The sequence below is a fragment of the Megalobrama amblycephala genome, linkage group LG3 (assembly GCF_018812025.1).
Source record: "Megalobrama amblycephala isolate DHTTF-2021 linkage group LG3, ASM1881202v1, whole genome shotgun sequence".
NCBI lineage: Eukaryota > Metazoa > Chordata > Actinopteri > Cypriniformes > Xenocyprididae > Megalobrama > Megalobrama amblycephala.
This window is the reverse complement of record NC_063046.1, coordinates 43,565,107-43,578,877: the sequence shown is the minus strand read 5'-3', so window position 1 is coordinate 43,578,877 and position 13,771 is coordinate 43,565,107. Positions and strand designations below refer to the sequence as shown.

The following is a 13,771-nucleotide window of genomic DNA, read 5'->3' as shown; positions in this document are numbered from 1 at the left end:
GGTCAAAGAGTAGAGCACAGCGCTATAAACTCTTAGGTCATAGGGTTTGATGCATTGCATAATGATGAAATGTATTCTTGCCAAATGCAATGCCAAATGTATTTCTATTACGCAGTAAATTTTCATGTCCCTGTCATACTAAATTGGATGAAACTAATTTTTTTTTGGAGCAGATGGCTAACTTATAGCTAATATTTAAAGGATTAGTTCACTTTCAAATTCGAATTTCCTGATAATTTACTCACCCTCATGTCATCCAAGATGTTCATGTCTTTCTTTCTTCAGTCGAAAAGAAATTAAGGTTTTTGATGAAAACATTCCAGGATTTTTCTCCATATAGTGGACTTCAATGGAGCCCAAACGGTTGAAGGTCAAAATTACAGTTTCATTGCAGCTACAAAACGTTCTACATGATCCCAGATGAGGAATAAGGGTCTTATCTAGAGAAACCATCGCTCATTTTCTAAAACAAAATTAAAATTATATACGTTTTAACCATAAATGCTCATCTTGAACTAGCTCTCTTCTTCTTCTTCTCTATTAGAATTCCGACACTGCTAAGTGTATTACTGCCCCCCACAGGTCAAAGTTTGAACTAATTGTTATATACTTGCACTAGCATATTGTATATGACAATTTAGTTCAAACTTTGACCTGTGGAGGGCAGTAATACACTTAGCAGCGTCTACACTGCTGGAATTCTAATAGAGAAGAAGAGAGCTAGTTCAAGATGAGCATTTATGGTTAATTTATTTATTTATTTATTTATTTTAGAAAATGAGCGATGGTTTCTCTAGATAAGACCCTTATTCCTCATTTGGGATCGTGTAGAACGTTTTGAAGCTGCAATGAAACTGTCATTTTGACCTTCAACCGTTTGGGCTCCACTGAAGTCCACTATATGGAGAAAAATCCTGGAATGTTTTCATCAAAAACCTTAATTTCTTTTCGACTGAAGAAAGTAAGACATGAACATCTTGGATGACATGGGGGTGGTATATTATCAGGAAATTTTAATTTGAAAGTGAACTAACCCTTTAAGATACATTTTAGAGTTAGAGTTGAACTTTATTGTCCTTTTCAGGAAATTTGTCTTGGACTCAAAGCTGCAATACTACACAACATACAACACTGGCTTGACGAGAAATAATTCTAACACAGATATATAACTTTGAGTATTCAAAAGTTACTGCGTAACAGAAATTAGTCAGGTGTACATGGTTTTGTTGTAAAAATCACAAGAAATGTAAAAAGACAGAACTTTGTACAGTGAGTGATATTCCTGATGTTTTCTAACCTCTCTGTAGTACAGAGCTTTATTGGAACAAAAGTACTCACACTTCCTGCATCTTCATGAAGTCTGCTGCCTTCCGAGACATCCGGTGCACTTGGAACTATGACAGGCATAGGAGTTCTCGTCCTTCCCAATGTACCAATAGAGGCTGTTTTAACTGAGTGAGGCCCTAAAACAATTGCGCAAGTCAGTGTCTTTCTTCTTTTTAACATTGTACATTGTTCTTTTTAAAGCATTTGGAGTGTGACAACTATTGGTGCTGGCAACTGTACAAGCTACTGGCATAAATTAGTTTTCTATTTAAAAGACAGAACCTTTTCCATCAGTACTGGGAATTTGCCTTCCTATTCAGCAACTCTAAACTGTGGCATCCCACAAGGTTCTATTCTAGGTCCTATTATATTCTCACTGCATAAGTTTAGGCTCAATATTCCACATTACTTATGCTACACACACTCTCATTTCATAGCTTGGAATAGGGTAAATCTTGGTTGATAGCTTTCATTTCAATTAATGTAACTGACTATGTTAAACATCTTTTAAATGTTAAAGGGTTAATTCACCCAAAAATGATTTTTTTACTGAGCTGCCATTCGGGTGTAAACACTGAAGCTCTGCAGCAAAAATAGAGAAGCAGTACGACGGGACAGACAAATTTGTTGAATAAAGTCATTATTTTTGTTTTTGCGCAAAATGTATTCTCGTCGCTTTGTGATATTAACGGTGCAATATGAAAGACTTTTACAGTAAAATATCCAAAAACCACTAGGCCAGTGTTATATATTTTGTTCACTTGAGTACTTACAATATCCCAAATGTTTCCAACTATTTGTAAATCGTGAGAAAATTGCAATTTTAACAAAGGCTCCGGGACGTGTGAGGAGTCGCCTGTCAATTGCGTCATACCCGCGTTACCCTCGGTTTCCGGTTTTATTTTGTAGCCATGGAAACACCAAATATATTTATAGACAGAAAACTAATTATTGTTATATAGCTCAACACGTTTAGTCTTATTGTTTAAATCTAATTTTCTTGATTTTCCGTGAGTTCCATGCTTTACCATGCCTCAGAGAAAAACACTATTTTGTGAAGTAGCTAACATAGCATAATCAGATGCAGCTTTATTTTTAGTAACAGTAATATAGAATTTTCTCCAACATACAATACAATTTAAAATTAATTGCATGCCATTTATCAACACAAGCCATCCAGCATTTAATTTGATATTCTAAAATCGATCTATCTTACTGCAGTGTCTCACAGCAGCCGCCGAGCGAACGCACAGAGTAACGTTAATCATTTTCAACACACTCAAATGTATCTAATCTGATAAACAGAGCTGTGTTACCTCATACTCATGACCGGAAAAGCAGAAGCGGTGCCGGCGACTGTGACATAATAAAAGTTCAGCTGCTCGCGGCATTGCGCAATCGCTCCAGCTCCTCGTTCATCTCCCACAACACTCGGTCCTGCTCTGCTTCATACTACAGTAACGTTAATAATCGCATCCATGAACATGATTTCTTCCCGAGTCCTATCCCAATTCTTTTCCACTGGCCGTTGAGGTGAAGACCACTAGCATCTCAGATGACGCCAAGCAATTCCACGCTCAAACTTGGCGTCATCAAGCTAAGCCTTTGTTTTGAACAGGCCTCCAGCGACCTCTAGCGGACAGAAAATATTACATATTGCACTATTAATTAGGGCTGCAACTAACGCTTATTTCAAAAATCGATTAATCTGTCGAATATTTTTACGATTAAAAATGGGGGGAGGGGCATTAATTTCCAACCAATTAATTAATTTTTTTTATTCAAAAACAGAAAGGACAGTGCAAATTCACAGTGCAAAAAATCCCCAGAACGTGCAAAAACAGGTTGCTCTTTTAACATCCCTGAGCTGTTAAAGTAATAAAAAAACAACAAAAAAAAATGGACTAACACAAAAAACATACACATGTATGCTTTACATCTGCCAAATATATAGTTTTTTTTTTTTTTAAATAAAGTGCACAAAAATATGTATATTTTTGTTTTGCTTAAGATGACCAAGTGCAATAAAAAACTTTAAAATGAAATTTAAAAAGTACAACACAAATACATTTGTCAACAATAACCGATATGGGACAAAGCACAGAATATATACATGTCAACAGATTAGTGTTAATTTTGACAGCAAATTTTGATTTAGTTTTAGTCATAGTCTTTTGGATTTTCACTTTCGCGATCAAAGTGTATGCCACTGATAAGCATTGTAAATGCAGTATTACAGTATACACATACCAATTAAAAGCGCAGGTCTCCTCTCGTGCGTCCTCCTCACTGGACGAGGCAATATCACTTTCGTTTCGCTTTCAGATATCTATTTTATAGATGCCATCAATGCTTTTATCTTTCTAGATGTAATTACCAAAATCAAAACTGTCCATAAACCTTAAATCCTCACGAAAACTTCAGTCAAGCCAGCTCGCGCATCAACCTGAGAGATCAGCCTCCTTACCTTAAAGTGTCAAATTTCTCGGTTTCTGAATGGACGGTTTGGCTTGATTGACAAACGTTAACGTTCGGGCATGATTTATGTACCATCGACCTGTCCTGAAATGTTAGCACGCTTTAATCGATGGTTTGGAGATCGCGTGTTTCTCTGTTCGAGAGCGCATTTCCTGTTCACATCCACGACAAAACAGTTGATTATTTATGAACGAAAGCTCACAGAAACGTGAAAATAGTCTCATTTGAAAGAAAATATCCAAAGCTAAAAGATGATATAGTGTGACTGATTGAAGCAGCCCGTATCAAAAGTGCGGAGGTCGATTTCTGTCTTTTCAAAACTGCGGGGGTCCTGACCACCCTGTCCCCCGTGCCAACGGCGCGCCTGTTCAGAACAACGTTACGGGTCTCTACCGATGGTCTTTCCTTCACCTCCGCTCTGCTATTTATTTATTTATTTTGCTCCGCTCTGCTTCGCGCTCAACCGCGCTTTTTTATACTCAAACATCTCCGAGAGGCGTAATAGTCACGCGACACAACGAATCGATAATTAAATTAGTTGCCAACTCTTTTAATAATCGAATTTTATCGATTTTATCGATTCGTTGTTGCAGCCCTACTATTAATGTTGAACCGCTGTAGTCACGTTGCCGGTTTTAATGATGCCTTTAGTACCTTTCTGGACCTAAAAAGGTGCAGTGTCGTTGCTGCCTATGTGTGGATCAGATACCCTCGGATTTCATCAAAAAATATCTTAATTTGTGTTCCAAAGACAAACGAAGGTCTTGCGGGTTTGGAACGACATGAGGGTCGTGAGTACTTAATGACAGAAATTTCATTTTTGGGTGAACTAACCCTTTAAAATTTAGATTGGATCGCCCTAGATAGACGTACATATATGGTGTAAAGGGGAACTTACCTGTCTGAGACAGCAGTGGAGTGCTGGGCAATGCTGCCGAGTCATACATGGGGTGAGCTGGGATGGCAGGCACTGCAAAACTCTTGAGTGGGTGCGTGGGACGAACGTGTGCTGTGGGCGTAGTAAACGCTGACTCCTCCTCAGTGACTGAGCTGTGGTAGCTAATGTCTGTCTCTGAAAGGTCAGTGGTACAGGAGGGCTGCCCAGATGGAGGGAGCAGGTCGGCACTAGGGGTGTTCCTTACAGACTCTGTAATTACAACAGCATCTGGGTCAGAACATAGACTCTAGAGCAGGGGTGTCCAATCCTGCTCCTGCAGAGTTTAGCTCCAACCCCAATTAAACACACCTGAACCAGCTAATCAAGGTCTTAAGCATACTAGAAACTTCCAGACAGGTGTGTTGAGGCAAGTTGGAGCAAAACTCTGGAGGACAGTGGCCCTCCAGGACCGAGTTTGCCCACCCCTGCTCTAGAGCATCCTGCTAGGCATGCAGGTTTTGCATATGAGCAAGACTGAAGTCTTGCAAATGCTGAAAAAGGAGGTATGTTCAAACAGAGAGATAAAGAGGGAAATGAAGTTAAGAGAACGTTTAACTACAATCCCTTGGTCACCAACCAAGTGTACCTCCATTTTGAGAGGAAAAAAAGAACAAATTCCAGCTTCATATATGGAGTCTCAATGTGGACTAACAAATTTGTATCCAGGGGTGATCAAGGCCTTCACGAAGCCCCACTAATGCACTCTCACCTGTGGACTCTGCCCTGTCTAGATGAGAGATGGGGGTGGCGATGGACCGTGTGCTGCTCTGGTGGTGGAGATAGCTGCGTGTCGGCGAGGCCAGGCTGCCCAAGTGATAATGATGGTGATGGTTATCGAGGGAATGGATGGGGTGAGCACTAATCACAGCTGCGAATGCACACAAATAATAGAGCGCCATGGTTTAGACCTCGCACACAAAGCTATGAGATTATGGCGAGCATGGTGCATCTATAACATCTGCTCATGCAAACAAAGAACTACAAAGACTGAAAGACATGCTATGTTGCTAGGTTAAAGAATTATTGTAAGGCTAAGAACATACTCTAGACAAGTATACAAATGCAGACACAAATGCTTGACCAGCTCGTTCTTTCGTTGCTGTGGTGCTAAGAAACCTCACCCTCAAGGGGGTGATAGTTACCGGTTTTTATTTAGGTAGTTAACTATAAACATGTAGACAGTTTAAATAACTAACTAATTTGCTGAGCAATAAACTTGCTCTGCCATGACAGAAGTTGACCTGAACATTCTGGCGCATTTGGAAATGAAACAACATGTGAAATTTTGCTTGTGTAGCTAGAGCCATTTGCATCCATGTACTTGAGTAGAGTATGTTTTTTGGCCTACAACTACTATAATGAACTCAGGGAACCTTGTTTGAGGACTATATGTTATTCCAAAGAGCTTAATATCCAAATTTAGGGGGTCCGGTCCCTGGTTCAGGATGACACACTTACGCTGAGGGGGTTGTGCATCAAAGGGCATCATCATTTTAGGTCTCATTCCCCGACGGCCTGCCAGTGTAGACATGCTGTCCTCTGATTCATGGCCTGCAAATCAGACAGCGACCAGCTAATCAGAATGAGACAGGCTCCCAATACAAGAGCCCTGTGAAGACTACCAGCTGACTTCCTAGAGTGAGTTGCCAAGATCATGTGATGTTTTCACTAATGCAGTGAGATTCTATTGTTTGTCCATTAGAGGGCACTGTAAACGCACACATCAGGAGAACTGTAGGAGTAGGCAGCAGCAGAAGGATATCACCATTCATGCCACAAAAACAAAAGAAACAAGGCTGCACGTTTTTCCATTTTAAGCAAGGAACATGCCAATCTCAAGCAATAACGACAAATAGTAGACATGACTTTGAAGCATCCATCAAAAGCAGCAGCTGGAATGATGTCATGGATGATGCAGCAGGTGAAGGTGGTTTAAAGACCCCATGAAATTGTTACAAATTTCTTTATTGTGCTGATGTTTTTCCTAATGAGACCATAAGTTGGGTCTGGACTTTTTTAAATAGCCAATGCCCTTAAGTTTACATCATAGCATGGCAAAACAATGATTTGCTACTTGATATTGAGGGAGGGGTCTGGTCTATTTTCCCGAAAGAGCAATACTATAAATAAGTCAAAAATCTCCAGAAGTTTGGGAGTTTACTGGTATAGACCTTATGTAGCCCCGCCCCTTTTCAGCACTGCACTCGTTGCTCTATCTTCCAATTTGTAATTCCACAGCATGAAGGTAAGATCTTACGGATTTATGAATGAACCACTCATTTTAAATGTTCCCGGTCTACAGACCGCTTCAAACATTACAATACTCACGATAACTTTTGTTAACACTATCATAAGTACTTCACCAGCTACTTACTCTTCAACAGCGATGCCATAGAAATCTACAGAGCTACCGCAAAAACAGAAGTTCAAGCACAACATTCTAAAGATGGCTGCGTGCTTGTTTCTCTGGTGCATAAGGTCTATATACGTAGATGGCCTTGACAGACAAAACTTTTTGATTTCATGGGGTCTTTAAATCAAAATTCTTACCACGGTAGGAGTTACGTCTCTGGAGCATAGGATCCATGGAGCTGTCCACCGGGGTGATGTCTTGGGAGGTTCGGGGGATTGGCGTGTCGGTCATAACTGGATTGGGTTCGGGCGATTTGTCAATAGGTTTTAGCTCCAAGCGTTCATGGTGGATCCAGAGGTCTGGTGGCTTCAGATCTTTGGAGTTGCCCTTATACTTGTGGGATCCATTGGCGGACTTGCAGGCTGCACGTTTCCTGGAGATCATATCAAACAGTTTGAGGGAAGGTTGTGGCAAACACATTTACCCTTATGCCAGGACTGAGGATTTGGACTGCTCATCATCAGGAGATCTGAACTTGAACTTTGTGAGGAACTTACTTCTTCTGCTGTGTTGTGGTACGGCGTGTACACAGGAAGGCGCCAACCACCACCACAATGATGGTAAATGCACCCACGGACACAATGATGACAATAACCAGGATGTGGTTATCACCAGTGCCAGACATATCTGGTTTCCCTGAAACATGGAAAATCTATGGTCATAACGTTATATCAAGACAAACTGTTTGACAGAAGAGGGAGTTGGTTGAGTACTGCTATGTGGTTGCTAGGGTGTTGCTAAGCAATTGCTACATGTTTACAAGGGTGTCGGTAAGGCATTTCTAGGTGGTTGCAAGTAGTGAGGTTACGTTCTGTGCCAAAGCTTCAGAGCATGTGTCGAGAAATCCTCGCTTCCACCTGACTGGTTCAGGATGCGGTTCGAATCTTGGCGCAACATTTTGACAGATAAATAAGCAACCCATGGGATCCCCTCAAAATGTGTGTTTTTAGAATAATAATATCACCCCTCCTGCCTATTATGACCAAAGAATTTATTTAAACATTTAATAGTCCCATTCATTTGAAGCCAATACGTGTTGGTGCGAATTCTTGAGAAAATTAAGTCCAGGCTGTGATGCCGTTGAAGAAAAATTATTTATTCATTTCCAATTAAAATTAACCTCACACGCAAATTCCAATCAATAATGAAAATGTTTAATAAAACCAAAAGGTAAAAATTAAAATCTGAAATCGAACATTTATGATAAGAACATTCTGAAATCTGAGTATAGTAATTTGCAAGAAAATCATTAGAAATGGTGCCAACGAGACAGCAAGATGCAATCAAGATAGCAGGAAAAGAGGTACCAATCGAGAGAATGAGCCAAGTTTTATACCCCAAGATTGGAAAAACTTACATCACATTCGGAGGGATAAGAAAGGTCAAAATGAACCTTTCCATGGCTTGGAGTTTTTAAAGAAATTCATGACATTTGACGATTTCCTGGTATTCTGACAATCATTGGATAATTTTGTGATCTCGTGACAGTTGACATTATCAAACAGAGCATAAACGCCCCAAAATAGTATCTAAATGGGTGGGGTAACACCTTCTTCGGAATAATACAATAACAAGTTAACATTTGACAAAAAAATTCCCTTTCATTTGAATACAAAGATACAAAATATTATTGCAGAAAAAGTACATCATGTGATTCATTCTAAGAACATTTACGCTTTGGTCAAATTTTGGCAGGAACCTCAACCACAAAGATACCAAACCCTCTTTTACTCAGAAACTTAAAGTTAACTTGGAACATCAAAGTCACACAGTTCAACAGGTGAAATAACACAATAGAGATCAAAACAACAAAAGAGCATAATATGGAGTAAATATGTGGTTCTACTTGAATATAAGTGATTATATGTGAGTAACTCGAGTAAGATGATATGAATACTTGAAATCGTAAGTAACATTGAAAATCATAACCAATAAATGATGTTAAGAGATTAAAAATGATTAATGATAAATGATTACATAGAATATGAATAAATGAACATGCATAAATGAATATAAATCATTTCGGATCCATCACGTGTTATGTTATACAATCATTTTATACCACCAGAAAATACACATTATAACCATATAAATAGATTAGTCTATGTGGAAATTGATTTTTTCTTCACTGTTATTTCTAAGCCTTAACTGGCGCAAAATAAAGTGTATCAGATCACATCAGGTCATCTGTAATGTATCTGCTTGTTTTACACTCTTTGTCCACCAGGTGGTATTGTGAGCAAATGAAGCCTCGAGAAATGACCCCTTTTGTGAACCACTTGGCTGAAAAGCTTCAATGCTTCACAAGGCTTCATCTCGCCATCACTAGTTGCAAGGTATTGCTAAGGTGTTGCTAGGTTATTGGAGTTGTTGTTTGGGACTACTGGGTGGTTGCTATGGAATTGCAAAGCTGTTGCTTGGTGTTTTCTAGTTTAATATATTGTACTGTTGATGAGTGTTGCTAGGTGGTTATAATGTGCTGTTAGGATGTTAATATGTTGCTGATAAGGTGTTGCTAGATGATTGCAAGATGCTCCTAGGGTGTTGCCAAGTGGTTGCTAGGTCATTATTAAGGCGTTGCTATGTTGTTTTGGGTGTTTTACAAGGGTGTTAAAATGTAGTAGATAAGGCATTGCTATGTGGTTGCAAGGCACTGCTACGATGTTGCTAAGTGGTTGCTAGGTTGTTATGAAGGTGTTGCTAGGGAATGGGGGTTGCTATGGAATTGCGAATCTGTTGCAAGGTGTTTATATATTGTTAATAGGGCATAGGTAGGTGGTTGAAATGTACTGCTAAGGTGTTGTTAGGTGTTGATAAAGGGTTGCTCAGTTGTTATTAAGGTGTTGCTAAGTAGTTGTGGGTGGTTACTAGGGATTACTAGGCAGGTGTTATTGCATTGGTAGGTGTTTGCTAGGTGTTTGCTCAGGTATTACTAAGTGTTATTAAGATGTTGCTAGGTTGTTGTGGGTGGTTGCTAAAGACTGTGGGGTGGTTCATATGGCATTGCTAAGCTGTTGTAAGGTGTAATTACTATGTGGTTGCTACCCTGTTATGAAGGTGTTGGAAGGTTAATAAATTGGTTGCTAGGGCCTTCCGGGAAGTTTCTATGGCATTTTCTGGGTGATTGGTGGAGCACTGCTAAGCTGGAGCTGGGTGTTTAATGAGCATTGGTAGGTGGTTGCAAAGTGCTACTTGTTGATAAGGTATTGCAAGATGCCGCTATGGTGTTGCAAAGTGGTTGCTAGGTCATTATTAAGGTGTTGCTAGGAACTGGGGCATTGCTAAGCTGTTGCAAGTTGTTTATATGTTGTTGATAGTGTATTGCTAGGTGGTTGAAAGGTACTGCTAAGGTGTTAGGGTGTTAATAAATGGTCGCTCGGTTGTTATTAAGGTGTTGCTAAGTTGTTGTGGGTGATTGCTAGGGATTACTAGGCAGGTGTTATGGCATTGGTTGGTGGTTGCACGGGTGTTAATATGATGTTGCTAGGTAGTACTGCAAGGGCATTGCAAAGTTATTACTAGGGACTAGTGGGTGGTTGTTTTGGTATTACTAGGTGATACTAGGTACAGTACTAGGGCGTATTCTTGATTGTTGCAGTGCTACATCATTGCTAAGCCATTGCTAGGTTACTTCCAGGGTTTGTTTTTGGAAACATAAAAACAGCAATTACCGACTGATCCAAAGCCATGTTCTGGTGCAGAGGGTCTTCCTTGTTTCACTGGACCAGAAGCTACAAGAGGTCAAATATGAAAAATTAGCAAGTGGCACACTGGAATCTACAGCTCTCATGTAAAGTTCACATCAAGACATCTTTCATCCATTGGTAAAATAACATGCAGTTTAAACAGATCAGCCACCAAATGTACTTCAGAGAAGAGCATGACGCTCATCTTTTGAGAAAAAATTGCTTGGGGAAAACTGTTAGTAGTATGAAGTTGTAGCCACATCTGCATTCCACTGATAAACTCTTAGTAAATGGCAGTCAGGCAAGCAAATATACTATACACCAACTGGATCTTTCCTGCTGATGAATTTCAGCTGCTCACTTCAATTTGAGGACATTAGAGGAATAAGAGAAGAGAGAGCAATTACCTTGGTCATTAGCCATTTTGTCAGAGGATTCAGCTAGCAAGACAAAGCAGAAGGAGAGGAGACAAGTTAGAGGGAGAGAGGCGTGCAGTCAGAGCTAAGCAGGAGCCCCATGGGTGGCTTGTGCATGAGCCCGCATGAAAGATCAGTGAGGTCAGGCTAACGCAAAGGGTTAAGCTTCAGGTTGGGTTAAAAATAGCAGATGTGTATATGTTAATATAATTTAGCAACCAAACCCTGCTGAAAAGAACAGCATGAATTTCTATATTGGTACACTTTGGTTTAGGCTAGTTCATTGTGGTTTGCTACTGATCTAGTTGGTCTCTTCTGGTTGATCAAGGACATCTTGATGGTTAAGCCACATAAGAAGCCTGGTGGTTACACCAGTATCCCATCATATCTTGGGATTCATTTCCCTACATATGCTGGTCTTTTCATCAGGCAGCAATGATTGTTCTCATTCATCAGATGAAAACTGTCTCCATTAATCAGCTGGTTTACCTTTAGGAGTGCGAAACTGGACAGCTTCAGACATGGGACCCATCCCCTTGGAGTTACGTGCCTGGATCTTGAAGTAGTAGGTGGTATCAAGGGTCAGCTCCTGAATTTGATGGGTTAGCCTGTTTCCCACTACTGGTTCAATGACCCAATCATGAACCTCTGCATTCACATCAGTGCTATAGTAAATGATGTAACCTGGGAAGGCAGAGAAAGTGATACAGAGGCACGTTATAGATGATTATAAGTGGAGTATTATGATGTATTATATGTTGAATAATGGTTTCAAAAGAGACACCCCAGTCATATTATAACCATTTCAGTGTCCATAGAAATGTTCAAAGTGTAGTGTGATCATGGTTTAAGGCAAAATTAACTGTCACTGTCTATAACTGGTTCTATATTTTTAATATAACATTGTCACCTGTGATCTTGCCATTGGCTTCTGAAGGTGGCTGCCAGTTGACGATGATGGTTCGTGGTCGCCCCTCTTTGCTCACTACAGTCACATCTTTAGGTGCAGAACTTGGGACTGGGGAGAAAGACAAATTTAATCAACACTACAAATGCAGAAATTCCCTCACACTTGATGTTTAATGCTCATTAAGTCCATTTACACGTACAACAAAACTGCCAAAAAGCAACTTTTTGCTATTACTTTTTACTTGACGGGTTATTAAACTGAATATTTTCTTGACAAATTGCATACAAAAAAATTCTAAAGCCCGAAGTATACTTCAGCCATCCGGGTTTCGCAATGGTTTGCGTAAAAAATGTCTGCGAGTATGAGTGACTTGAGCGCCTGAAAACAAAGTACACTAGATTGTGGGTACACGCCGAATGTGTCGTTCCATGCTCACGGCCAAAGGAATATACACTGAAAGGCTCGCGCTCTTGACTGCATGAGATGGAGCGGAACGTGGAAAATTAAGTATACCTGAGTAAGTTTTAAACTACTTTTTTCTTTCTTTTCTTTATTGTAGACTTACTCTTAGTAGTATTCAGTCACATGACCAACACGATTGCCACGTTGAGGTCGCAACCTGCCCCATGTAGAGTACTTACTTGTTTCAAAAGTTGTTCCATGTGCAGTCATGCTCCAGGTGCTGGTCCTCCGGCCCTTGGTCACCATGACAGAGAACTCGTACAAAGTGTTGGGCTTAAGACCCGTCACCGTGTGAGTTAGTGTGGTGGTATTAGCCACCTATAATGAATAAATCAATGTCAGTGGTGTTACAACTAAAAATTATCCACCTTACGCCACCTTGTCCTACGGACAGATGCTGTGAGCAGGGTAGATTCTGTTAACCATACCTTAAACTTTGTGTTTGCAGGTATGTTGGTCTTCCAGCGCACTGTGTAGTAGCGTGCATCTGTGATCTTCTGGTTCTTGGGCAGCGAGTTGTCCGCCCAGGTGACTTTGATGGTGTCGTGGCTCAGAACAGATGCCTGAACGCCCACAGGAGGCAGCATGGGTAAAGGGTCTGGTACTGGAGTGTATGGAGCATGGAAAAGTTCGTACAAATCAACATCAGGGTCTACGGGGTCTGCAGGCAAATTACACAATGTCCCATGGCAAAAATAAAAAGGTGAAAGGCAAAAAAAGTGAGCACGATTACACGTAAAAGGGGAGGGTTTTAGGACGGGAGACACGTAACGAAGGGGGAGAACGTGTTAATGGGTTAAAATGGGAGTGAGGAGGGGAGGAATGTGGAGGTGGGATTGGGAAAGGAGAAAGAGAGAAAATATTGTATTAGAACAGGATATCATGAGACCATCCAGAGCTACAGAGAACTACATCTACAATGAGTCAAGGAACTACATCAGCTCGGTTCACTAGCAGCTACATTACAAATAAAGAAAGGAAATGATCTGTAAGACAGTGAGTGTTCATATACACAAAGCCTGGAATACAGAGCACAGCCAATGAATTGTGAGCAAAACGGTTATAACCTTGCTGATAAACCTTAGTCAGGCTAGTCCTCATCTTGGATGAAAACAAGGCTGTGAGGGATAGACTCAAGCCGCG

At 40.3% G+C, this 13,771-nt stretch overlaps 1 protein-coding gene across 9 annotated transcripts in view; it reads right to left on the bottom strand.

Moving 5' to 3' along the window:
- neo1a (neogenin 1a) overlaps positions 1 to 13,771 on the bottom strand; it is a 199,834-nt gene that overhangs the window by 2,294 nt on the left and 183,769 nt on the right. For 3 of the 9 annotated variants that reach the window (XM_048185583.1, XM_048185578.1, XM_048185582.1), the window contains exons 17-28: positions 13,057 to 13,289; positions 12,808 to 12,946; positions 12,167 to 12,274; positions 11,746 to 11,940; positions 11,248 to 11,280; positions 10,826 to 10,885; positions 7,652 to 7,790; positions 7,292 to 7,527; positions 6,200 to 6,292; positions 5,451 to 5,609; positions 4,703 to 4,951; positions 1,339 to 1,463 (exon numbers count right to left, since the gene is read on the bottom strand). In XM_048185583.1, coding sequence (XP_048041540.1) covers positions 1,339 to 1,463; positions 4,703 to 4,951; positions 5,451 to 5,609; positions 6,200 to 6,292; positions 7,292 to 7,527; positions 7,652 to 7,790; positions 10,826 to 10,885; positions 11,248 to 11,280; positions 11,746 to 11,940; positions 12,167 to 12,274; positions 12,808 to 12,946; positions 13,057 to 13,289 — 1,769 coding nt within the window. Of the gene's footprint in view, positions 1 to 1,338; positions 1,464 to 4,702; positions 4,952 to 5,450; positions 5,610 to 6,199; positions 6,293 to 7,291; positions 7,528 to 7,647; positions 7,791 to 10,825; positions 10,886 to 11,247; positions 11,281 to 11,745; positions 11,941 to 12,166; positions 12,275 to 12,807; positions 12,947 to 13,056; positions 13,290 to 13,771 lie in introns of those variants that run through there. The other 6 variants (XM_048185580.1, XM_048185585.1, XM_048185584.1 and 3 more) reach the window with 5 other exon arrangements.